At 40.4% G+C, this 27,349-nt stretch overlaps 1 protein-coding gene across 1 annotated transcript in view; it reads right to left on the bottom strand.

Annotated features, from left to right (window-relative positions):
* adgrv1 (adhesion G protein-coupled receptor V1) overlaps nt 1-27,349 on the bottom strand; it is a 181,614-nt gene that overhangs the window by 111,091 nt on the left and 43,174 nt on the right. The window contains 38 exon segments of the mRNA XM_034238439.1: nt 414-593; nt 706-888; nt 1,440-1,616; nt 2,700-2,902; nt 3,633-3,888; nt 4,519-4,665; nt 5,089-5,293; nt 5,400-5,622; nt 6,138-6,260; nt 8,348-8,582; nt 8,584-8,613; nt 8,706-8,786; nt 9,192-9,338; nt 9,904-10,085; nt 10,513-10,640; nt 11,340-11,515; nt 11,898-12,163; nt 17,444-17,585; nt 17,854-17,992; nt 18,075-18,153; nt 19,117-19,204; nt 19,289-19,452; nt 19,531-19,710; nt 19,818-19,917; nt 20,134-20,264; nt 20,587-20,796; nt 20,882-21,191; nt 21,848-22,346; nt 22,719-22,900; nt 22,981-23,225; nt 23,312-23,527; nt 23,796-24,011; nt 24,095-24,338; nt 24,455-24,820; nt 24,978-25,117; nt 26,101-26,181; nt 26,412-26,541; nt 27,011-27,204. Coding sequence (XP_034094330.1) covers nt 414-593; nt 706-888; nt 1,440-1,616; nt 2,700-2,902; nt 3,633-3,888; nt 4,519-4,665; nt 5,089-5,293; nt 5,400-5,622; nt 6,138-6,260; nt 8,348-8,582; nt 8,584-8,613; nt 8,706-8,786; nt 9,192-9,338; nt 9,904-10,085; nt 10,513-10,640; nt 11,340-11,515; nt 11,898-12,163; nt 17,444-17,585; nt 17,854-17,992; nt 18,075-18,153; nt 19,117-19,204; nt 19,289-19,452; nt 19,531-19,710; nt 19,818-19,917; nt 20,134-20,264; nt 20,587-20,796; nt 20,882-21,191; nt 21,848-22,346; nt 22,719-22,900; nt 22,981-23,225; nt 23,312-23,527; nt 23,796-24,011; nt 24,095-24,338; nt 24,455-24,820; nt 24,978-25,117; nt 26,101-26,181; nt 26,412-26,541; nt 27,011-27,204 — 6,998 coding nt within the window.

The following is a 27,349-nucleotide window of genomic DNA, read 5'->3' as shown; positions in this document are numbered from 1 at the left end:
AAATAAGTTGAGAAACACAGGGTTAACTGTTTAGGATGTAATATTATACCCTGCTACTAAATAAAGAAAGGTCTTGCAATCCTAACCTTGGATCCAGACCATTTGACTATAAACTATTTTTAATAACTCACAGAGACAAGTAATTTAAATTAAAGAAAAATGGTTTACTAACTACCGCTTTACAATAAGGAAAAGCGGTCATCAACATAATATTAACCAAAATGACCCCTACTAAAAATAGAAGGAAAAGAAAGACAAAGTGCACAATACAATTTACTTCAAACTAGTAAGCACAACACAGAAGTTGAAGTATAATAATTAACATATTATAAAGATGTCAGATTGGGTTTGTTGTACAAGTAAGGAAAGTTTGTTTAAGTCCCTCAGGTTCACACTTAGTCATTTAAACTCACCTCCAGTTCCTGAAAACCAAATCGTCCGAGAGGCGAGTCGTTGGGTGGGATGCTGACGGTTACAGAGGTCACTTCTCCAAGTCGAGCTCCACCAATCACACGCAGCAAATTCACTCTGAAGGTCTCTAAAGTCTCCACACTTTCATCATCAAGGATAGTAATGGCAATGGTGGCTTCGCTCTGAAATTAAGGATATAAAAACACAAGCTAACACACTGGTGGGTGTATGCAATAACCGGTGTACATTTTTACATCATGGTTGCTGTGAGGGCAAAGGCATTTGTCTATTTACCTGTCCATCTTGGAAGGTGATGTTCCCAGATGAGGGGCTGAAATCGCTCAGGTCAGCAGTGATTGGCTGAGCCTCCCAGTAGGCGACCAGTCTCCCAGTCGTTCCTGCGAGTCGCGCCACTGACAGATGGAGGGTGTTGTCTGGTGGAGGAATTTCATATGCCAGCACGCTTCCAGCGATATCCTGAGCGAAGTATGTTGAAATAATGTTTAATTAGGATTTCATATTATGAGTAGTTTGTGTCACTATTGCAGCAGTTTTTTTTTTCTAATTAAGTTCTTTAGGAACCAAAACAGGTTTGCAAACTGCATGAAATCATTCTTAAATATTCTCATATCACACATAAGATTGAATGTATTTTATGATCATGTTAGGGGCTGCAAAACTAATACAAAAATGTACGCAATCGCAACATTGACTAGTGAAATATATCTAAATAACAATAAGTGCAATATTTTGTAAAGGCTAGATAAAATGAAAATTGTGAGAAAATTCTAACTACTGTAAATATTCTGAATTCTGAATTCTGAATTATGATGCTGCAGAGAAATCTCGGTGTGCTACAGAATTAAAAAAAATCCTTGTTTTGTACAGATCCTCAAAAAATAAGACAGCGTTTCTGATATATTTTTCAATGATAAAGTAAATAGCATTTCAAAAATCATACTCTCCAATAAAACAAATCATATTGCAATTTCAGATGTAAAAAATAAGTCACAGAGTCTGACCCTCACCTCAGACACATTGAACTGCAGGATCCCTCGGGGGTCATCGTTCTCTTGGATGGAGACCTCTGCCACTTCCAGACCCGGCCTCTTCACAGTGGGCTGCCCCGCCCCCACGGACCCTCCTATGAGCTCCACAGAGGTGATGTTCACCAGGAAACTCTCCGCCAGCTCTGGGATGTCATCCTAACAAAAACACACATGAAGAGTTGTTGTCATCACATATGATATTGAATCCCCACTCACACAGGCAATAACAAGCAGCTATATGTGTTGTTAAGGTAAGGGTTGAAGGGGATGTGTTTTGGTTTGGTGTTTCTGCAACAAAAATGTATTGGCAGAAGAGCGTTCATGTTCAAAGCCCCAACAGACTGGAATACTTTACCTGCTACTATTAGATCCCTTGCATCATTGGGTATGTTTAAGCATGCATTATCATCTCACTTTCAGCTGGTCTGCTCTTGTTGTTGATGAAACTAATCTATTAGACACTACTGTCTATCAAATTGTAATGATTGTAATGTGAGTCATGACCGAAAGAACGAGATCGCGGATACAAGCGTCCGAGATGGGTTTTCTCCGCAGGGTGGCTGGTGTCTCCCTTAGGGATAAGGTGAGAAGTTCAGTCATCCGGGAGGGACTCGGAGTTGAGCCGCTCCTCCTTCGCGTCGAAAGGAGCCAGTTGAGGTGGTTCGGGCACCTAGTTAGGATGCCACCTGGGCGCCTCCTTAGGGAGGTGTTCCAGGCACGTCCAGCTGGGAAGAGACCAAGGGGTAGACCTAGGACCAGGTGGAGGGATTATATCTCTTCGCTGGCCTGGGAGCGCCTTGGGATCCCCCAGTCAGAGCTGGTTGATGTCGCCAGGGAAAAGAAAGTTTGGGGCTCTCTGCTGGAACTGCTACCCCCGCGACCCGACCACGGATAAGCGGGAGAAGATGGATGGATGGATGGATGTAATGATTGTATGTATTACATCATGAATTGTACTTAACAGACTGTACGTGGTTTGTCCTTGTTTGTCATGCTTTGCTTTCTGTTATTGTGTTCATGTATGTATGTAAGACGTTGCTTTTGTCGGGAACCCCTTGAAAACGAGAAGGTGCATCTCAAAGGGTTTATCCTAATAAATACGTGTATATATAAGGGTTAGTTCTGAAGGATACAAAATGTAAAACTGAGGGAAATACACTGTTTTAATGTAACACTGTATAATGGAATCTGACAATAAAAACCTATTTAAAAATAATAATCTCCTCCCTCTCTCCTTACCGGTAGGATTGTAACAGTGACCAGGGCCACCGTGGCCCCATTAATCATGATGATGGTGTTGTCTCTGGGGGTGTAGTCTTCTCCTGCAGTGGCCTGGTTGGGGGGGGGCTGGTACAGCGCTGGTCTGGTCTGGTAATGGATCTCCACCTCGCCTGAAGAGCCCTGCTCTCTCACTATGGAGAGGGTCACATTGACTGGAAGCCCTGTGGGGGGGGGGGCAATGTTAAAACAGCACTAAAATTAGATTTTCAAAACCTGTTGTGAAAGGAAAGATGGCAATAAAAACTGATATTGGTTAAAATCGTATAAAGTTTAATGATAATAATAAGACATGGGATTGGTATAGAGCTTTTCCTAATGCTCAAATACGCTTAACATACAATTAAAGGACATTACAAATGGTATGCAACCCTACTTGGACGTTTCAGAAGCAGAATCAGACTTCAGAAGATCTTTATTGACATCATACTCAGGTAAAACTAAATCATAAAGGCTTCTAACAATGCAGTGAAAACCAAATTGAGAAAAATCAAGAATGCAAGATAGAACGCACTAGTTTCCTATTTAAAAAAGTAAAAAATGTACGTACAGTATGGGTGCGTAATTAGATGTTAAAAAATACCAACACATTTTTGTTTACAAGAAATTGTTGTTGCAGTCTTTGAGAGAGAGTGTGTTTGGGGAGGCGTCTGACAAACAGATTAAGAAATATTCTAATATCAAAGTATAATATCTTCAAAAAAATGACATCCCAAAAAAGATTGGTATTCAGCAATAAGCTAAAACTATAGTGTCAGGAACAAAAAGTATGCATAATTGAGGGATATCTTTGAACAGGTTAGAAATAATGTAAACTGATATACACTCTGATCCAGTAAAAACACACTTATTGACAATTCATCACTCATTTATGCAACCACAAGTCCCTCTTACTCTGTGGTTCTTGTGTCAGAGTGAACTGGGAGTCCAGGTGCCATCCGATGACCCCGTAGGGAGAGCCGTTTGGCAGGATGTTGATCAGAGCTCGTGCTCTCTGCTGGTCGATGGTGGCAGCCTGTCTCAGGTCCGTCAGCCCCACCGTGGTGACGTCCATCAGGGCGACGGTAACGCTCTCCATCAGCTCAGGAACACCATCAGATATCACCGTCAGCGCGATGATTGCCACCGACTGGCCCTCAGAAAACGTTACCTATAATAAAACAGATTTTAAAGGTCACCTATTATGCAAAATCCACTTGTTCATGTCTTTTCTCCATAAACATGTGTCCCCTCTGTGTAAAGAGATTCTGAAAGTTTCAGGAAAAAAGACCCCCTCTCTTTTTGTCCTGATCCATTTCTATAAAAACCTGTCTGAAAATGAGCTGATCAGATTTTAGCCACTTTACGATGTCATAACGATGTGTTGGCTTGTGTAACCATTAGCCAATCACCAACCAAGGTAACCCCCCCCCCCACCTTATCACCTGAATCTCCTCCTAGAGCACCATTGTGTTATTTTCAACCAAATGTCTCTCAGAGGGGCGTGGGGAGGGGCTTCTTATTTTTCATCTAAAGTAACAGACAGAGAATAAGCACTTTTGAAACAGGGCTGAAACAGAGGGGATTATGGGTAATGCTGCAATGATCTGTTTGGTGTTTGGAGCCAAACACTTCAGAGACATGTTCTGTATATATCTGAGACCTATAATATATTGATGAAAAACAGTATAATAGGGGACCTTACTGAATGTAGTTCTGACGTTATTTTGAGATTTGGCCATTGTTTATTTTATGTGAAGTGAAGTGTATTATTTATTAAGGAGGGGAAAGGTTTACTCACCACTCCTGAAGTTGGGTAAATGTCTGCCAGATTGTCGCTGGCCGCCCAGTGAACGGTCAGTCTGCCAAACGTCCCTCTCTTCCTCTCCACACTCAGAGAAATCTGATTATTTTGCTCCAACTCCTCCACCTCCACAGATAGGGAATTCTAAAGAGGGGAAATAACAATATATATCTGCATTAAAAGAGCATGTTGTAATGATTCAAAAGTACCCTTGAAATTATACTGATGTGGTTTTAGAACACTGAGGTTTTACAATAGATTAAATGAGAAACAAAATACCAGCTAATACACAGACAAAGAAATTAACTTTTTCAAAAATACTTTGTTATATATTTCTTTGACACCTTAAATTCAGATAACTCCTTGATTGAGCTTTAAAAATAAGTATTTTACCCATCCCCCCATTTGTATACAGAACCCCTGTATGAGAGACAGCAGTAAGGCCTCTGTTCTGTAAACTTTGTTTTAGATTCCTGACACCTTTTTGTTAGGCACACAAACTTGCAATAGACTACTAAACCTAAAAAAGCATGAGCTCTCTAATGTAAAAAGGTTTTCTCTGCTCACCTGAGCAAAGCCAATGACTCCATGTGCATCGTCATTGGTTGGGACGATGACGGTCACCTGACCTCCAAACCCAATCTCCGCCCCGCCCTTTGGGTTCTTCAGGCTGACCTGGAAATACTCCTGCTCCTCAGGGATGTCATCATCCACGATGTTCACTGCTATCTCCAGCTCGCTGTCCCCTGGGGCAAAGAACAACTCCCCGAAACTGAATGTGAGAATAAAGAAAAACAAAGCATGCATTATTTTACTGGAACTTAACTGGATTTGTATTTCTGGGCAAAAATGAGCCTGTATAAATACAATGTGGGCACCTGGGTATGAAATCAGACTGATTGGAGACAGAAGTGAATTCATAAACAGTGGAGCTGTTCTCCTCAGAGGAAGCCAAGAGGGTCTTGGTGGTGTTGAAGGACGGGACCCCCAGAGAGAGGAAGCTGTCGGCTGGAGGGACCCTCAGGATCATGGCAAACAGGTTGACATCAGACCTCCAGGAGTAGAGAGACGAGCCATTTCTTCCAGCTAGCAGAGCATAAGCTATGAGAAAGAAAAGTATTTTAATCAGGGCAACTGGTCAACGGATTTTACTGTGTCATGTCTCTATGCTTTAATGCTCAAAAAGCTCTTTATTGTTCTCATACTCCCTGTGCTGCAGCACCTCTTTTCACCCTCTGTCTGAAGCCAGAGCCCATTCTGCTCTGATTGGTTAGCTGGCCGGCTCTGTTGTGATTGGTCAACCGCTTAGAGATGACCCGCTCCTTATCCTATCATGTACAATGTGTTGGAGCACTAGCCAATGGAACCACTCGTGTTATACCGTGATGTCATTATTTAAGGGAAGTAAACAAAGTAATTATGATTCAGAGCTTCCTCTGGAGGGAACTTGGGGATTTTAGCCTTTGCCAACCATTTGCATGCACAAAAACCCATATAACACACTAGAGGAAAGGGAAAACCCTAAAGAGCATAATAGGGACCCTTTTCAGACATAACTGAAAAAGAAAAAAGCTACATTTACATTAAAGCAGGTTTTGACACAAGAGTGCACTTACTGATCCCAGTAGAGGCAGTGAAGGGGTGGATGGAGGTGAGGCCTGGGTGAGGAATGGACTGATAAAGCTGTGGGGAAGGCTGACTCGAGCTCCACTGTAACACCTCACAGGATGGAGAGGAACCTGGAGAAGATACAGGAATGCACAGAAACACACACACACACTGATAATGCTGGAATTGCACGTTTGTGTCAAGTAAGGGTTGGTTTGACTGACACACCCAAAACTGACAAATTACAACCTCTGAGTCCCGCTGCGGCTCTCCACACTGAGGCCTTTCCCGTAAACCCACAACAGGTCCGGACCAAGAACACTCACCACTTTTGCAGACTCAGAGAGATTAAGTCTGATCAAAATATACAGAGCGTAGTATAAGTACATGGTCTGGCCTGCGTAGTGAATTTTGTCATCTTAGTTGAGAAAACAGAACTGTAATAGACATATAGTTACTGTTACTGCCTTCCTAACCAACATCTAACCACTGCAAAATCCACTAGAAAGTACACTGAGAGAACAACCACACCAAATAGCATCTCATTATTACAAAAAAAGACACAACCGTCCACTTAGCATACTGCACACTAAGGGTACTTGACTCCAATCTTAGGCCACTTTTGGATATGTAAACTCTGCACCACAGTCTTTTCAGAAAAACAGAAATCAGTTCTGTTCAGTGGTGGAAGAAATATCCAGATCTTTACTTAAGCAGTAGGCACTGTGTTACAAGTAAAAGTCTAGAATTCAAATTGTAACTGCATGTAATTGTAGGGGACCTATCATGCAAAGTGCACTTTTTGATGTCTTTTATACTTAAATATGTGTCCCCGACTCCCCGGTGTGTCGGGGAAGTCACGCAGAGTCAGAAAATAAAACCCTTTCTCTTTTCCTCCATACCCAAATCTTTTAAAAAACGGGGGTACAACGAGCGGATACAGATTTGTTGCAGATATGACGTAATTTCGGATGGTGGACCCACAGAAAGTTGCTATCAGAAACAATGACGTGTTTTGGACGTAATCTCGTTTTTGCTTACATTAGCAAGCCTCGCTAACACTCAGAGCTAACCTGTACCGAAGAGCACATGTGTTTAAAAAGCAGGAAATAAAAAAAGGAACTCACCTTGTAATAAACCTGCAAGAGAAAAAGCATTTGAGCTCCATACTGTTTCAGAAATAATCCTTGATGTGGTTTGGAACAGAATGGCGTTTTATCACAGCAGAATTTAACTTTATCTCCAGCCTCCTCTTTTCTTTTCTTTTCAAGCTAAGGACCCAAAATCCGCGTTTCTGGGGGATGTCTAAAACATAGATATATATAAACACTAGCATTATACATCCATGGGCTCAAGGGGGAGTCGCCAGCGTAGCTCACCGGTGGCCATCTTGCCACAGTCAACAACTACTGCTACAGCTGTTGTAAGGTGAGTGATCTGCACAAAAATACTCTTAACTCGCTGAAACCTTTACTGATTTACAAACGGTTTGGTTTATTAGAAACGTTATTAGCATGGCTATGATACAGGAGACAACAAGACATGTTGAAAAAAAAAAGTTCATGATTATAATGATAAGTCTATGCAGTATCATAACTACATCTTTGATGTTTATAACAAACCAAACCGTTTGAAAATTGAGCAATCTACGGTTATTTCAATAGTGCACCATAGACATAATGTTATGAATGAGTGAGCTGCCTGTGGCAAGATGGCCGCCATGTGGCAACGTCGGTCTCCATTGGCCAGCAGCGCGGGTGAGTCATCTAGCGTATATATATATATATATCTATGGTCTAAAATGCATGATCTGTTTGTATTTTGAGCAAAACACATCATAGACATGTTTTATATATATCTGAGACTGCAGTTTTTATAGGTGGAGATACCTTTAATGACTTTTAATCCTCCCAGGTAACTTTATCCATCATAATACGTCATAAGTCAAATACATTTTTGTAATATAAATATGAACCTTCAAAGTAACTCATCTTGTCAAATAAATGAAGTGAGTGAAATATAGAATATTTTCTTCTAAATCGTAGTGACGTAGAATCATAAAACAGCATAAAATGGAAAATCTCAAGTAACTTCAATAAAAAGCACAGTTCTTGAGGAAGTGTACTTAGTTATTTACCATACCAATATTGTTTTTCTTAATGTTAAAGGTAAACACAAACGCATATTATATAATGTGAAGTCAGAATAAACGGGTCACCTTCAGTAACCACCATCAGGAGAGTGTCCTCCGCTCGCGTGTTGATCGTCTCCACCTGGCTGGCTCTGCCTGTGATCTGGAGAGGCTGTGGGTCCTGAAATCTCCCGTTGGTCCATGGAAGCAGCAGACAGGCAGCCGTCTGTCTTTCTATGCACACTAACAGGTGGGGAACAGCTGATCGAGTGAAGGGAGTCACACTGAGGACGCTCTCCTCGAAGTCCAGAGTCTGGAAGAGGGGTGAAGGAGCTTGCAGTCCAAACAAAGATCTGTGGCAGGAGGCATGACAATGAAAAAGATTGAGTTCAGTAATATAAGACTGGTAGGATAAGATAAGCTTAGATTAGACAGTCAGCCTCACCTGGCTTGATGCGATCAGATACTCTCTGCCCTCAGAAGAGAAGTGTTTCACATCCAGAGCTTCAACTCCTAAAGTTTGTTCCTAAAGAAATCAGAAGTCAAAGTCAACTTTAATGTCAATCTTACTCAGCTTGTGTTGACAGACAGAGAGATCAAAATGACGTTTCCAACAATCCCGAATGTAAAATTATACAGTATACAGATATAAAAATAAAATATGTATATCCTATATACACACTCAACAGACACATATGCACACATTAAGATAAAAACCACAACAATCAATATATACAAAATAACAGTCACTTCAATATCAATATCTTTGGTGCAAAATTGTCCATAACATTTGCATTTATTGCAGATTGTCCATAGCAGTGTAAAAAACAATCTTGTGCTGGATTATCATATCATTATAAAACAAGATGGTGGTAACGTATCATAGAAAAACACGATAGTAATGTTGTACCATGATTGGATTTGTACTAACCAGTGTGATATTAAGGTCCGTCTGCAGTTTGAAGATGCTGAGGTTGGCAGCAGGAGAGAAGGGGGGGCCACTGTGCGTAATGGCTATGTATGTGGAGCCATTCACTGCAAAACCTACACAAGAGCCCGGGTCCTGGATCCTAACAGACTGTAATAACCAAAGGAGAACAAATGAGCTTGGTGCTCATTTCTAATCAAATGTCCACAATAGTTTACAATTTAGTATATATAAGTTTAAAGTTCAAGTTTCAAGGCTTTATTGTCATTAGCACATTAGATATGTGACATAGTAGATATGGCAAAGTGTAGCTATGGCAATGAAAAATGTAGGCCACAGGCTCAGTGCAACATATATATAGGACATAGAACTAATAAAACAGATAAAATAGTGCTAGAGAATGTTTTGAGATGTGCAAGTAAATACAAATAAAATAGATATAAGTACAGTATCTGTACAGAGGCTGTGGCTCAGTGAGATAGTGCGCTGAACTTAGAGCGCTGAACTTTGAATCAGGGGGATAGCAAGTTCGAGTCCCACTACAGTCAGTATGTCGTTGTGTCCCTGGGCAAGACACTTCACCCCAAATGGCTCCTGTGGGGATTGCCCACAGTACTGAATGTATGTAAGTCTCTTTGGATAAAAGCATCTAACAAGTGACAAGTAATGTAAAGTATCTTCTGCATATTGAGACACAGAGATGTTGTAAGCCTACCTCTACTGGCACAAAAACTCCCTGCCATCGGTAAAGAGTTGCCAGGCTGTAGGAGGATCCAACACCAGGCCTCCTGTCCAGCCTCATGGCCAGGAAGGAAGGCCCTCCAGGTAGAGAGCACCAAGAAGAGGTGGGGTGATCATCAAAGCTCTGGTACACACCCATCACTGGGAGGTGACCCTCTGTATGGAAGAAAGGAAAGATGCAATTATTGCAATATACCTGTCGAGTGTAATGTTCGGGACAAGTACCTTCTTAAAATATTACTGATTGCTAGCAAAAAAGCATTCACTAAAAAAAGACTCCACACCCTACAATTGTTTTATACATGTATCTACTAGCCTCTTATGCTGGACTGCAATCAACACCATTTGTTGCGAGCCTGTTTTGGGGGACGGTGCCCCATGGTACTGGACTAATTGCTGTGAACATATTGATATAATGTATTGCCTCTGGTGACCTGTATGTTGTTTGTTATGTTGTTGTTGTAATGTGTTAAAGACTTAAAAATAGAGTATACAAAATAAATTGCTCATTGAAAGAAGACAACTGAGGAAATTAGGGGGATTTATGAGGTGACTTTGAATTGGGACATTTATTAATACTCACCAGAGGCAGTGGCTGTGTCGGACTGCGTCTCCCACTCCACACTGACAGCTGACTCCAGACCATTACTGCGAGACACAGTGAGGAAGACTGCTCTGCCACCTTCATCAGCCACCACTTCTGTGTTGGTTCTGTACAGGAAAAACACATTTAAAGGTTTTACATCAATGTATTATAGTTCTCAGATATATATACAAAGTATGTCTCTGAACCCATAAGAAATGTTACCATAGTACTTGTACCATAGTACCATGGTATATTTACCATGGTACATGTACCATGGTATTTTTGACAGATTGTACCATGGTACGTACTATGGTAACATTTCTTATGGGAAGTGTTTGGAAAATACCAAACAGATCATGCATTGTACCATCCCATAATCCCCTCTGTTTCAGCCCTGTTTCAAAAAATAAGGAGCCCCTCCCCACGCCCCTCTGTGAGATATTCGGTTAAAAAGAACACAATGGTGCTCTAGGAGGAGATTCAGGTGATAAGGTGGGGGGGGGGTTACCTTGCTTGGTGATTGGCTAATGGTTACACAAGCCAAATATATATATTTTTATATAAATGGATCAGGACAAAACGTTTTTTCCTGAAACTTTCAGAATCTCTTTACACAGAGGGGACACATGGTTATGTATACAAGATACAGTATGAAAAAGTGGATTTTGCGTAATAGGTGACCTTTAACTCACACTGCATCACATTTCTGCATGAGATTTGAGACCCTTTTGTATTTTTACATATTTGTTCAGCTACTCAGAGATACAACATTAGATAATCAGAGTGTTTATGATTTTTCTAAGTTATAGAATCTGTATTGAGACCTGTTGACGGTAGGTCCGATGCGGAACAGGCCAGACGGAGCCAGGTTCTCCAGGACGGTGATGAGTATTTGGAGTTGGTCCCCCATCCGAGCCCCTCCTGTTGGGCTGGACAGAGTCACTGTGAAGGTTTCATTTGCTTCAGGCTCAGCGTCCAGGACTGCCCAGATCTCCAGCATCTGGAATAATATCAATCCATCAATCAAAGTATATTTACAAAGCCCAATCAATAAAAAAACTACATATTTGTCTCAGGGGGTTTTACAGTGTTACAACATACGAAACCCTCTGTCCTTAGACTCTCGCAGCCTAAAGGAAAAAACTCCCCGAAAAAAAAAAATGTTTATGAAAAAAATTAAAGAAACTTTGGGGATAGCAACAGAGTATTGAAGTATTGAAGCAATAGATGTCTTGCGTAAAGATAAAAGAATAGACAATCATAAATAAAAAATGTGAGTGTATTTATGGATCCAGTAGGTTATCAACAATCTTCCAGGTGCGGCCAAAAATAATAACACTCTATAATGCTGTAAAGCCACTAAAAATCGACTTCTCCCTCACCTTAAACCTGACTCCATCCTCCAGCACCACAAAGCCCTGTGCTGGCCTCAGGTCTCCCTCTGCCAGGCTGCCGCTGGCGTCAGTGATGCTGAACTGAACCGTCACAGGGCCGAACGTGCCCTCCGCTGGGTTCCTGATCACGATCAGGGTGGCCACGCTCTCACTCAGCCCCGACACAGACGTGGGCTCCTTCAACAGGAAGTGCTCGCTGGTGTTGAAGGAAATGACGCCATGTCCATCGTCACTGGCCAAGATATTCACAGTGGCTTTAAGAAAACAGAAAGATGTAGTTAAAGACAGGGGTGGGAAGTAGTGGAGTACAAATACTTTGTTACTGTACTGGTATCAGTACTTTACTCCACAACTTATTTTTCTGACGACTTTTTACTTTTACTTCTTACATGTTGAACACAAATACCTGTACTTTCTACTTCTTACATGTTGAACACAAATACCTGTACTTTCTACTTCTTACATGTTGAACACAAATACCTGTACTTTCTACTTCTCACATTTTGAACACAAATACCTGTACTTTCTACTTCTTACATGTTGAACACAAATACCTGTACTTTCTACTTCTTACATGTTGAACACAAATACCTGTACTTTCTACTTCTCACATTTTGAACACAAATACCTGTACTTTCTACTTCTTACATTTTGAACACAAATACCTGTACTTTCTACTTCTTACATGTTGAACACAATACCTGTACTTTCTACTTCTTACATGTTGAACACAAATACCTGTACTTTCTACTTCTCACATTTTGAACACAAATACCTGTACTTTCTACTTCTTACATGTTGAACTCAAATACCTGTACTTTCTACTTCTTACATTTTGAACACAAATACCTGTACTTTCTACTTCTCACATTTTGAACACAAATACCTGTACTTTCTACTTCTTACATTTTGAACACAAATACCTGTACTTTCTACTTCTCACATTTTGAACACAAATACCTGTACTTTCTACTTCTTACATGTTGAACACAAATACCTGTACTTTCTACTTCTCACATTTTGAACACAAATACCTGTACTTTCTACTTCTTACATGTTGAACTCAAATACCTGTACTTTCTACTTCTCACATTTTGAACACAAATACCTGTACTTTCTACTTCTTACATTTTGAACACAAATACCTGTACTTTCTACTTCTCACATTTTGAACACAAATACCTGTACTTTCTACTTCTTACATTTTGAACACAAATACCTGTACTTTCTACTTCTCACATTTTGAACACAAATACCTGTACTTTCTACTTCTTACATGTTGAACACAAATACCTGTACTTTCTACTTCTCACATTTTGAACTCTAATACCTGTACTTTCTACTTCTCACATTTTGAACACAAATACCTGTACTTTCTACTTCTTACATTTTGAACACAAATACCTGTACTTTCTACTTCTTACATTTTGAACACAAATACCTGTACTTCCTACTTCTCTCATTTTGAACACAAATACCTGTACTTTCTACTTCTTACATGTTGAACACAAATACCTGTACTTTCTACTTCTCACATGTTGAACACTAATACCTGAACTTTCTACTTCTTACATGTTGAACTCAAATACCTGTACTTTCTACTTCTTACATGTTGAACTCAAATACCTGTACTTTCTACTTCTTACATGTTGAACTCAAATACCTGTACTTTCTACTTCTTACATGTTGAACACAAATACCTGTACTTTCTACTTCTTACATGTTGAACACAAATACCTGTACTTTCTACTTCTTACATGTTGAACACAAATACCTGTACTTTCTACTTCTTACATTTTGAACACAAATACCTGTACTTTCTACTTCTCACATTTTGAACACAAATACCTGTACTTTCTACTTCTTACATTTTGAACACAAATACCTGAACTTTCTACTTCTTACATGTTGAACACAAATACCTGTACTTTCTACTTCTAACATGTTGAACACAAATACCTGTACTTTCTACTTCTTACATGTTGAACACAAATACCTGTACTTTCTACTTCTTACATGTTGAACACAAATACCTGTACTTTCTACTTCTTACATGTTGAACACAAATACCTGTACTTTCTACTTCTCACATTTTGAACACAAATACCTGTACTTTCTACTTCTTACATGTTGAACACAAATACCTGTACTTTCTACTTCTCACATGTTGAACACAAATACCTGTACTTTCTACTTCTTACATTTTGAACACAAATACCTGTACTTTCTACTTCTTACATGTTGAACACAAATACCTGTACTTTCTACTTCTCACATTTTGAACACAAATACCTGTACTTTCTACTTCTTACATGTTGAACTCAAATACCTGTACTTTCTACTTCTTACATGTTGAACACAAATACCTGTACTTTCTACTTCTTACATGTTGAACTCAAATACCTGTACTTTCTACTTCTTACATGTTGAACACAAATACCTGTACTTTCTACTTCTTACATTTTGAACACAAATACCTGTACTTTCTACTTCTTACATTTTGAACACAAATACCTGTACTTTCTACTTCTTACATGTTGAACACAAATACCTGTACTTTCTACTTCTTACATTTTGAACACAAATACCTGTACTTTCTACTTCTCTCATTTTGAACACAAATACCTGTACTTTCTACTTCTTACATGTTGAACACAAATACCTGTACTTTCTACTTCTTACATGTTGAACACAAATACCTGTACTTTCTACTTCTACATGTTGAACACAAATACTGTACTTTCTACTTCTTACATGTTGAACACAAATACCTGTACTTTCTACTTCTTACAATGTTGAACACAATACTGTACTTTCTACTTCTACATGTTGAACACAAATACCTGTACTTTCTACTTCTTACATGTTTGAACACAATACCTGAACTTTCTACTTCTTACATTTTGAACACAAATACCTGTACTTTCTACTTCTTACATGTTGAACCCAAATACCTGTACTTTCTACTTCTTACATGTTGAACACAAATACCTGTACTTTCTACTTCTTACATTTTGAACACAAATACCTGTACTTTCTACTTCTAACATGTTGAACACAAATACCTGTACTTTCTACTTCTTACATGTTGAACACAAATACCTGTACTTTCTACTTCTTACATGTTGAACACAAATACCTGTACTTTCTACTTCTTACATTTTGAACACAAATACCTGTACTTTCTACTTCTTACATGTTGAACTCAAATACCTGTACTTTCTACTTCTTACATTTTGAACACAAATACCTGTACTTTCTACTTCTTACATGTTGAACACAAATACCTGTACTTTCTACTTCTTACATGTTGAACACAAATACCTGTACTTTCTACTTCTCTCATTTTGAACACAAATACCTGTACTTTCTACTTCTCACATTTTGAACACAAATACCTGTACTTTCTACTTCTTACATGTTGAACACAAATACCTGTACTTTCTACTTCTTACATGTGAACACAAATACCTGTACTTTCTACTTCTCTCATTTTGAACACAAATACCTGTACTTTCTACTTCTCTCATTTTGAACACAAATACCTGTACTTTCTACTTCTTACATGTTGAACTCAAATACCTGTACTTTCTACTTCTTACATGTTGAACACAAATACCTGTACTTTCTACTTCTTACATGTTGAACACAAATACCTGACTTTCTACTTCTTACTTTTGAACACAAATACCTGTACTTTCTACTCTCTCATTTTGAACACAAATACCTGTACTTTCTACTTCTTACATGTTGAACACTAATACCTGTACTTTCTACTTCTTACATGTTGAACACAAATACCTGTACTTTCTACTTCTTACATGTTGAACACAAATACCTGAACTTTCTACTTCTTACATGTTGAACACAAATACCTGTACTTTCTACTTCTTACATGTTGAACACAAATACCTGTACTTTCTACTTCTTACATGTTGAACACAAATACCTGTACTTTCTACTTCTACATGTTGAACACAAATACCTGTACTTTCTACTTCTCACATGTTGAACACAAATACCTGGAACTTTCACTTCTCACATGTTGAACACAAATACCTGTACTTTCTACTTCTTACATGTTGAACACAACTCCTGTACTTTCTACTTCTTCATGTTGAACACAATACCTGTACTTTCTACTTCTTACATGTTGAACACAAATACCTGTACTTTCTACTTCTTACATGTTGAACACAAATACCTGTACTTTCTACTTCTTACATGTTGAACAAATACCTGTACTTTCTACTTCTTACATGTTGAACACAAATACCTGTACTTTCTACTTCTTACATGTTGAACCAAATACCTGTACTTTCTACTTCTTACATGTTGAACACAAATACCTGTACTTTACTACTTCTTACATGTTGAACACAAATACCTGTACTTTCTTCTTACATGTTGAACACAAATACCTGTACTTTCTACTTCTTACATGTTGAACACAAATACCTGTACTTTCTACTTCTTACATGTTGAACACAAATACCTGTACTTTCTACTTCTTACATGTTGAACAAATACCTGTACTTTCTACTTCTCACATGTTGAACACAAATACCTGTACTTTCTACTTCTTACAGTGTTGAACACAAATACCTTGTACTTTCTACTTCTTACATGTTGAACTCAAATAACCTGTACTTTCTACTTCTTACATGTTGAACTCAAATACCTGTACTTTCTACTTCTTACATGTTGAACACAAATACCCTGTACTTTCTACTTCTTACATGTTGAACTCAAATACCTGTACTTTCTACTTCTTACATGTTGAACTCAAATACCTGTACTTTCTACTTCTTACATGTTGAACTCAAATACTTGTACTTTCTACTCCTCACATTTTCCAAACAGCTGGTTCCTTTAGTCTGAATGTGTGTTTGGTGCGTGATCATAATTCTTTAAAGTCATTGCGTGCCTATTGATTTGAAACACGATCCGTGTATCCATCATTTCCTGGTCTTCTCTAAAGAAGAGGGACCAATGGAAACGTTGTCATGTTGCCGTTGTTCAGCATGGAAACATTCATTAGCTAACAATGACATTATTGTTCTATTAATATAAAGGGAGGTCAGGTACTCTTTAAAACAGCTGCTAGCTATGGGTACTTTTTACTTAAGTACATTACCAAGCCCATACTTCTTTACTTTAAAAGTAAAGAAGAGTAAAGAAGTTTAGTCAGTATACTTTTACCAGAGTATTTTTAAACACTGTACTTCTACTTGAGTAAAGGATGTGTGTACTTTTACCATATCTGGTTAAAGATAATAATATCATAGTTACGTACAGTTGTTCATTTAAACAGGTTGATACAGGTTGTTAAAAAACCAAACAATTCTATAAAACCTTCCTTATACTCTCACATATGTATAATGTATTTACCTCCTTACTCTCTTAACCCCTTGATCATTCATCGACAGTAGTTTATTTGAACTAAATAGCACTGGAAGCATAAGTGTTGCTGTTTGATGCTGTTGTATTCATGTTTCAGAGATGATGTGGTACTGTATCCTCCCCTCCTGTACCTGTGGTGTTGGTGCCCAGCTCCAGCCCGGGGGAGGGATGGGACAGGATCAGCTGGAATCTCTCAGCTCCCTCAGGAACAGCGTCATCGATGATCTGCACTTCTACAAACTTATGCCTTTCACCGTCAACAAAGTGGAGCATCTGTGTGGACAGAGGGGTTTCGGTTTAAACACTATGTGAAGACTATCATTAATCCAGGCCATATCTAAAGGAAATGTCACTTGATCCAAAAGACTTCTTTGTTTTATCTTTCTTTTGGATGAGAGGCAGAACCACTTCAAGAATGTTAAACAAGTTAAGCTTTCTTGACTTATCCCATCTGGATATTCATGCTACCTCAATGTGCTGTGTATGTACAGTATGTGTGTGGGATTTGGTAGGTTATGTTAAAATACTGTGCACAGCAGACCGTTCCACTGGTGTTGTAATCCAATCCCTGTTGAGCTTCCAGGTTCTGAGCGTAGAAGAAGAGAGAGACATTCCCATATGTCCCCTTGTTCCTGTAGGCCACTAGACTCAGTACTCCTATCGTTTCATTCACTTGAAACCTGGAAAGAAGCATATTAAGAGGAAAGAACTATTAGGGCATGTACAAATAATACAATAAATGTATTATTTGATTGTACTTACATGGTGTTCGTCCATTCAATGACTCCTCTAATTCCATCATTAGCAGCGATGCTAACCTCTGCTACCAAACCCTGAGTGTCTGCGGAAAAGACATTATAAAAGAGGAAACATGTTAAATGTTAATTATGACTGTATAGATACTTTATTATTAGCATCAGCGCCTTATTATGGCTGCAACTACCATCAGCGCAATATGTGCCGGAGGAAATGCTAGAGGAACTAACTTCTGTCATGGCACATTGGATCGAAGGATTACAGCTAAGAAGCGTCTCCTGTAAGTGGCTTGGAAAGCGGAGCAGCCAAGTCTTTAGGGTGGACTGATTTATGACCCCCTGAATAGTCGTCTTCCAGTCACTCTATGGCCAAGACACTGGGAGGCCAGCGCCGGGTTTAGTTTGGCTCTCTCCCTCCTCACCACACCGTGCTACTCGGCTCCCACCAAATCCCTCGGCTTCCTCAATCATGGAAAGCATCAATCCCGCCATCCAAGCCACATAATGACTGCTGCCAGAAGAGCGGCCGTGTGTTTACCGAGTGTCTGTACGCAGAGGCTGATAGTATTCTGGGAGCCTGATGCTGTATTCTGTCCACTCATCACTTTCTGAAGTAACTCATTCATATTGTGGAGTGCGGTTTGGATAGTGCAAAAGCAGTAGGAGAAACTACAAATCTCTTTACGGGGTCACTTTGACATTAACTAAAATATTGCATTTTAATGGACCATGTAGGGGGATTTTACATTAAACTACATGAGATTTTAGGCAAAGCTTCAAACATATGAATGTGTGTTTTACCTGGCAATGTGCAATATACAACCTCTAATCATCAAACAGAGCAAATGGAGAGAAATTATGAAAAGAAAGAAGGAAATAGATTTTATGAAATGGTGAAAAATTGTAAAATACATCAGAAAAAAATGACACAAACAGAACAAATGATTGAAAGAATGTAATTTGACAGTATAATAATAACACAACTGTCTACTATGACCAATAGCAATCATAGACATTTTGTAACAACAGATTGCGAAATTGCTTCATACCTAGATGGGGAACAGTGGCAAGAGTCGTGATGAGTGCTGCTGATGTTATGTTCACCAGGAAGAACTCCTGCAGCTCAGGGATGTCGTCCTAAAAAACAAATATAAACAGTTTTAAAATTCCACATCAAAACAAATCTGCTTTAAGGAAATAGTGCTTGGATCAGAGCTCTACCTCCAGTATGGTGACAGGGATGGCGACAGAAGTCTGTCCCTCCTGAAGGATAACAGAACCAGCACCAGAGATGAAGTCCTGTCCCGGGTCAGCGAGCGCCCCCTCCACCTGGGACAAGTCTTGTAGAGACCCTCTGAGAACTTCATAGGTGATATTCACAGCTCCTGTACCAGAGATTTAGGTATGATATTAGTAAATAAATAAAGAATGGAATCAAGTATTTAACACTTCGCCCCACTGACCTGAGGATCCATACTCTCTGTTGACGTAGATGTTTATAGTTCTGTCCCGTTCCTCGGTGGTCACCCTGAGTGATGAGGGGGCGATGGTCAGCAGACCGTAGGGCTCATCGCTGGTGTCCACAGAGAGCACCGCCTCCCTGCCCTGAACATCCAGAGCAGCATGACCTGTCACCACGACACCTGTGTGGAGGTCAGGGGAATGTTAATCTGGGTAAAAAGTCTGAGTATTTTGAGGCATTTCTGGGATCATGCTAAAGTATCGACCATGCAGAGAGCAGATGCATTACCGAACGTTTGGATGTTGGACAAGACGACTTTGTATTCATCTTTGTCCTCTGGTGTGGCGTCATCAAGAAGCTGCAGGACTATGGTGTTATTTAGCTCTCCCTGCAGGAGACATACATAATTAATGCAGGATAAAATAAAATATAGCTTTACTGCCTCAATTACATATTTTCCTTTAAATGTGTGATCCTTCAACCACCCTCACAGAAAAACAACAATAACAACTTGCTGATTGTTGCCAAAGACTGCATCTTCATACTCTGCAATAAATGTGTTTTACCATAATCCCACATTCAATTATCTCTCTCTTAAATGTACCTCCGTGAAGAAGACTGTCCCTGAGTTCTGGGTGAAGGTCCGTTGCACAAGAGGCCCTTGTAGAGTCCAGTCCACAGTGACATTACCCAAACCTGGAGCTGTTCTCAACACCAATAAGGAGAGCCTCTCACCTGTAATGTGAAATATAAGTTATAAGTTATTTAGGGAGCATTAAAGTGAATTCTTATAATGTAGGTACCAGTGTTCAAGTTCTCTAATTGTATGGATTACACTCAGGGAGACTTCAATGGCTCATGCATAAATCATTTTAAGATTATGACAGACGACCACAGAGAACCACCTGTTGCTGCATGCTGCTATTAGCACTCACACATAATAAGGACACATCTCTTGTGAAAGTGACAGTGGAGAGGGTTTGAAATGTGCTGGGGCATACATGGTTAATATTAAGTAGCGATACAAACAGGCAAATCATAGAAAACTACTTCCCACCTTCTCTGGCAATGACAGAACGTGAGGCTGGATGAAATCCCACTATTCCGGCCACATTATCGTTAGCCAGTATCACTATGGTTACAGTGTCGGAGCTGGGCAGGATGCGACTTCCTCCCTCCGTATTCACAAGACCAATCATGAGGCTCTCGTTGTCCTCTGGCTCAATGTCATCTCTGATTAATACCTGTAATGTCTTCTTCACATCACCTGTGGGCAGAGACAGTAAATAAGATGTTTCATTCTGGGAAGATGTTGGAGGATTGAAAAACGAATCAGTGTTTGATCCACACACCGTCAAAGACCAGAGTCCCTCCTGTCCCGGTGAAGTCAGCGTCTGGTGTGGCCTCCCCTCCAACATACCTCCACTCGACGGTGACGGTGCCCAGGTTCCCTCCTCTCCTCTCGATTACCAGGGGCACCACAACCCCAGGCTCTTCTCTGACCTCTAGATAGAGCCCGTCGTTGGTGGTGTTGGGGCTGAGGCTGTATATCAGAAACACCCCGAACGCATCTCCATTCATCCCTATAGTGACCACCGCCTGGTCTGGCTGGCCGATGGAGGGCAGGTTCTTCTGAGCCACGGTCAGATTAATCAGCTTCACCTTTAAACAATACATGACAAAACATTGTGTTAAACAGTGGAAATATAATGCATGTGAAAAAATGAATTATTATTAATGAACAGAAATAGGGTGGTGCAGGAATGAGTCTTAAAACACTGAAATTAGTCAGCATTTGACCACTTGCCAAAAGAAAGGTATGTTATTAACACAGGCTTAACATATTTTGTACTATGACATGAAATACGTCATTAAATACACCACTGGTGAATTTCTGAAGATGATATGTTAAAAACAGCAGTTGCTCACAAGTTATTAAGACTACTAAACAACATCACAACAGACATTGGCTGCCTTTAGCTTAGCGGCAGTGACTTAAAGTCATGTGACCTTGATTTAGTTTGTTTACAGCCTAAAAGTTAGCTTTTTACTTCTGGTGATTGCATTTACTCTTAAAACATCATAACAATTTGTGTTAACATGTGGAAATTAACCTGCGGCACAACACATGTACAGTAAGGATCATAAATGTTTCTTTGCCACATACGCATCTTATTTTCTGCAATATTTCAGAATCCAACAGAAAAATCCTATTGCTTTTTGTCTCTTGTGATGCTAACTTTGGGTTTAGCCTACAAAAATACGCCATCACTGAACCACTCTTTATATATATATATTAAAAAAACATTGTTTTTTACCTTTAAGATCTGTATGAGGAAGCTCTCATCCATTTCAGGGAACTTATCAGTCAGGATTGGGACGGTGAGGTTGGCGACCCCCGACCCGTCTTCCATGAAGGCACTTTGAGCGGTAACGGGGGTGTAATCACTCCCCGCCACAGCCTGGGCACTGAACAGCACAGCAGCTGCAGTGAGGTTTTTTACATACGTCAAAACCTGAGGGTTAGAGGTCAGCTGGTCAAACCCTGAAGTCACCCAGGTGCAGGAGGGCGGGCTCCCCCCTGAAGAGAGAGAGAAGGCCTGGCAGGCAGCCTCTCTCAGACAGGCAGCAGCACATGAAGCCAGAGGGTCCGTCTGACCGGTGATGTTTACCGTCCGGAGGGGGGAGGAGGATGGAGATTCAGGTTTTGGGACGTCATAGTACGTTAGCAGGTCCTGGCCGCCAGCCTGAGCCACGCCAACTATGTCGATCTTAGAGGTTCTGTACACGATCTCCAGGCGGCCAAAGTGACCACCACTGGAATTAAGGCAAGGAGGATGATAGAGAAAAGACAGCAGAGAAGAAAAGTGGGTGAAGTGAATATACACAAAAGAAAACCCATTATTTTGACCTCTAAAAAAATAATTTGCAACACCCTCTGAATCATACTAGCATCTCTACCTTCCAAACACACACTCACAATTTCATTTTATACTTTTTAAAGTATTTTGTAGTATTCTTTGCTTAATTACTGTTTTTATTTATTTTTTCTCTTGCCTTTTTTTATATACACTATGTGGATTTAGCTGAGAACAAATGTTTTTTTTTAAAGTAAGCAAAAGTATGAACATTCTTGTATAAGTTTAGGAAAAATGAAATAAAAGGTGAGTTAAATTGAGAAAAAAGTACCTCCTGCGGACAGTAACATTGGCATTATAAACGCCCTCCAGTGGCTCCTGGAGGCGGTATCCAGACTGTTCAAAGTACACCGTCCCGTACGGGTTGTCATTTTCAGGCACTATAATGTCAACAGATGTATCGGCTCCAAGGCTTCCTCCATTACTGGCATCAGTCAGCTTCACCTTAATTATCTAGAAAAGACAGAAAAAGTGTTATAAAGATTGACCATAAATACTTCCAATGATGTACAAATTCATGGTCAGCTTCATACCTCAGTGATTTCAGGTACATCATCCGCTAAAACCTCCACCCTGAGCCTCTTCATGGTCTCTCCTGGAGCAAATGTCACCTCTCCCGATGTGGGTCTGATGTCCCCCACTGCTAGTTTACCATTAACCGTGGCCTGCCATTGGACTACCACTGTGCCAATAGTACCAGCATTACGCACTATAGGCAACGTAACCTCAATAGAGTTAGACCCTGGTTCCTCTATGGTCACTGGAACTGCTTGGAAGACTGGGTAGAAATAAAAAAAAAAAACTGAGAAGTAGTCCAGAATAAGATGAGAAGACTTAAACATATCCTGGATAATGTCGACTAACCAAAGGCACCAAAAGGGTCGTCAGAAGGCAGTATGGTGATGATGGCACGTGTGAGCTCCCCCAGCAGAGCTCCTCCTGTGGTCTGGTTGATCAGCTCGATGAGAAAGGTCTCCTCCAGCTCAGGGACCATATCATTGATGACATAGACGGGGACCGATTTACTGGACTCCCCTTCTAGGAGGACCACATCAGTGGAGGCTACGCTGTAGTCTTCACCTGTAGTAATAATAATAATAATGCATTTCATACAATACACTTTAAAAACAACGTCATCTCAAGGTGCTTCACAATGCTATGAGGAGAACAAAACCAAAGTTATCTAAGAAGCATATTGAATAAAAGGTTAGAATAAAACAAATTAAATAAAGATCAGTCAGTAAAATGCGGTGCAGAACAGGTGTAGGCTTACACACACACACATATGAACATGCCTGATAACACACACATTTAAATGGAATTGATTTAAATCCATGTCGACACTTACTGACTCTGGCGGTCAAAGGCACTGCTCGGAATTTGACTGATACGTCAGCAAAAATCCCCCCAACACGAGTAACGTTTATTATGGGCCCAACGTAGTGCTCGGCCACACTGACAGCAGAAGCAGAAAGCTGCAGGACCCCAAACGCATCGTCGCTGGCCTCCACTACCACCTGGGCTATAATGTCAGCCCGGGGTCCCAGAGAAGGGGAATTGGAAACTGGAAGGAAGAGCAATAGCATATTTGTCAGTGTAGTGGAGTTGAAGTATAATTATATCTGAAATGAATCGTCCGTATCTTACTGAGCCTCTCCTGCTCTCCTTCGATGAGTTGAACGCTGATCAACCTCACAAACACGGCCTCGCCTCTTTCTGGATCCTTATCATCCAGCACTCGTAAGGTGATGTTTGCTTCACTCTGATTGGCTAAGAACATAACCGAATCCAGAAGAGGAACAAAGTCCCGCCCCTCAGTGGCTCGACCCACCCCAGGGGTCCGGTAAGGTTCTGGATCTGTCTCTTTTAGAGTCCCATACGTGACTCGCACCTAGAAAAAATAAAAGAAGAAGATTAAGATATGTAGGGGTTCATCAAACCGGTCTATTTATTTATTAAAAGCTAAAGAAACAGACTCATAGGTGGCTTTAATTTAACTTCCTGTACCTGTCCCATCAGGCCTCTCTGTCGCAGGATGGTGAGGGTGACAGTTGTGTCAGCTTCAGGAATACGGACCGATCTTGTTACATTGGCGAAAACAAAAACACCGTAAGGATCGTCGCTGGCGAGCACAGTCAGAGTGGCAGACGTCTGGACACCCAGGCGACCGTGGGAGACGTTGACCAAAGACACGTTGAAACTCTGGTCCAACTCAGGGGTCTGATCCTGGGCCACTTCGATTATGATGTCCTCCGACGTCTGACCTACGCCAAAGGTGATGTTCCCAAACCTGCTGAGCAGCTCCCCCTCAGAGCTGGGATCAGCCTCCCAGAACACAGTGACGTTAGAGAGGTCTCCAAAGGACCGATCCACCTGGGAGAGAGCACACAGAAACTAGCATGAAGATTAAAAAAGACCTGATCAAGAGCAGTATTATATCTTGACTTTCTATAGCAAATATAGATAAACATCTACATCTCTGAGATCTTACTGGATACTTTTACATGTTTAAAATGGTCATGACACTGACCTGCAGGACCAGAGAGCTGCGTCCATCCTCAGGTTCTGTCCCGTTGACAGAAAGGGATTCAGGACTGAACTGAAACACTCCATGGGCGTCATCAGAAGCAGTGATGGTCACCGTGATGTGGGACGCAGCTCCTAAGCTGGCTACACACAAAATACCAGATACAACCCTGTGTTACTTGTTTGTGATCAATTCTGGTTACAATTTCAACTGTTTAATTTAAAGACATTGAAAAGGACCGGATGAGAGGGAATGAAAACATTACATTTATCAATCAAGCTGGGGATTACAATAGGAATCTTCCAATTATAATACACACCTTCTTACTACCAAATAACTTAGATAAAGTAAAGGTCAGAATATGTCACAGCAGCCCAACCTGGGTGTTAAACACCGGGGTCTCCACCACTTACCCTTTCTGCCTGTGAAAGGCTGTTTGCTTTTCCCACAGGCTACTCCTCACAGGGGTCACAGTACTATGTAAACACCACTCAAGGTTTAACACACATGCACCCACATACCTATGTGTATGGACACTTGAGGCTCTAAAGGATAATAATTGCACAAAAAGTGTTAAGGACTTTTTTTTTATTAATAAAAAGCACAACAACGTTTTTCTCTCCCCCGTCTGTCTCATTGACGTTCCGTTTTCCTCCTCTTTGTCTTGTTATTTTAGTTTTATTGTCATTATATTCTTTTGTTCATTAAGCATTATTCATGTTATATTACTTACTTTTTGTTTTGTCTGTATGTACTGTGAACAATGGTAATGCAACATATGTTTCAAAGGACATATTCTGGCGAACTGTGTCTTCTGTCACAGTCCAGAATTTCTGTCTTCAGAGGACAGTATCCTAGCTATGGTGGTCAAAATCTATTACAAATATTACTATGAAAAAATATCTTGTACAAGTGATTTGTTAGGTCATAAAACGGTCAAATTTAAAAGAATTAGGTATCAGACCAAAATATGGCTTGTCAGCAGCAGCTACATGTTACCTGATCACTAATACAACTGGACTTGGAGTAATGCAGCCTTAGGGAGTAAGAAATTATGTGGTTGTGGGGGTCAAGGAATGAAAACTAGAAGCAGTTTTGGGAAAAGGAAAAGGAGGGGGAAACTTACCACGGTGGAGATAGGATGGAAGCAAGAAGTCAGAGTCACTCTCCCCACTACCACTTCCTTCACTACGCAGAAACGGATCCACTGATGGATCGAACACGAGGATCAAACAAGGTTCACACCAGGAGAGAATCACACCGAAGAGGAGGGCAAATGGGAAGGAGGGTCGAGTGGGTAGGTGGGTGTAGGGAAGCACACAGGAGCACAGCACACAAAAACAGCAGGGCACATCACAGGGTCAGTTAAAGCAAATACAAATAGAAGCTCTAAGGCTCAAAATGTAACTGAAACTAATGAAAACAGTTCTCTCTCACCTCCTCCATCAGCGTTGTAGAGCTCCACTCTGAAAATCTTGTCCAGCTCAGGGACAGGATTGTCTACGATGGTCACGCTGATGAACTTTAATCTCTCCCCTGGAAGAAAGTCCAGCACGCCATCTGAGTCCTGGAATATAGAGGAGGGGGTAACCAACCAAGCAGGATAACATGTATTACCTCTCCACCTGCTTATTATTGGCATGTATTCTTCAGAAGGATTAAAGACTTTACTGGAAACAAACTTCAAGATAATAAATACAATTAGTCTGCTTGCTAAAACAATATTTTTCAAGGGGTTATCTGAATGTAAAAAATAACTTGCGAGCCAATTTCTTTTGGGAACAATGATTGACACAACATGAAATGGGACTTGATTAGCTGAAGTGAGGAGTGGGATTATATGGAAAAGTAAATAGGCTCTGCATGTCATGTATTTGTGTTTTGGTTCTCCGGTGTATCAGACTGTTGACCTAGGACTTTTAAAAAGTGAAGGGACCCTATTAACAATATTTTTTTAGCTGGTATTGTCATCTTGTCTTTCTGTTATGTGTATCTTTTGCCTGATACACATTTAAAAAATATTTTTTTTAAAAAACCTCGTAGTCCTCGGGGCTGGACGCTGTGAATGGCGTTGTCCTGTATCCCACCATGACCCTTCCCAGAAGGCCTTGAGCTCTGGCTACCAGCAGACGGACGTCTCCATCTTCCTCTCTGACAGTAATGTGGGCCGGCTCTAACACTGGAGAGATCAGGCCCTCTCCTGGGGGGCTGGGCTGAAACTGCAGCAGGCCTGGAATAAGAGAATGGGTTAAATTGCGTCTTTAATATATGGAGATATTGTATGCATGCATACACAAACGTTAATCTTAAAAAAAGAGAAGAGAGACAGATTCAAGCTATATATCTGTATGTAGTCCTTGCTCAGGTACACACAG

The sequence above is a fragment of the Gymnodraco acuticeps genome, unplaced genomic scaffold (assembly GCF_902827175.1).
Source record: "Gymnodraco acuticeps unplaced genomic scaffold, fGymAcu1.1, whole genome shotgun sequence".
Taxonomy (NCBI): Eukaryota; Metazoa; Chordata; class Actinopteri; order Perciformes; family Bathydraconidae; genus Gymnodraco; species Gymnodraco acuticeps.
This window is presented reverse-complemented; position numbering and strand designations above follow the sequence as displayed.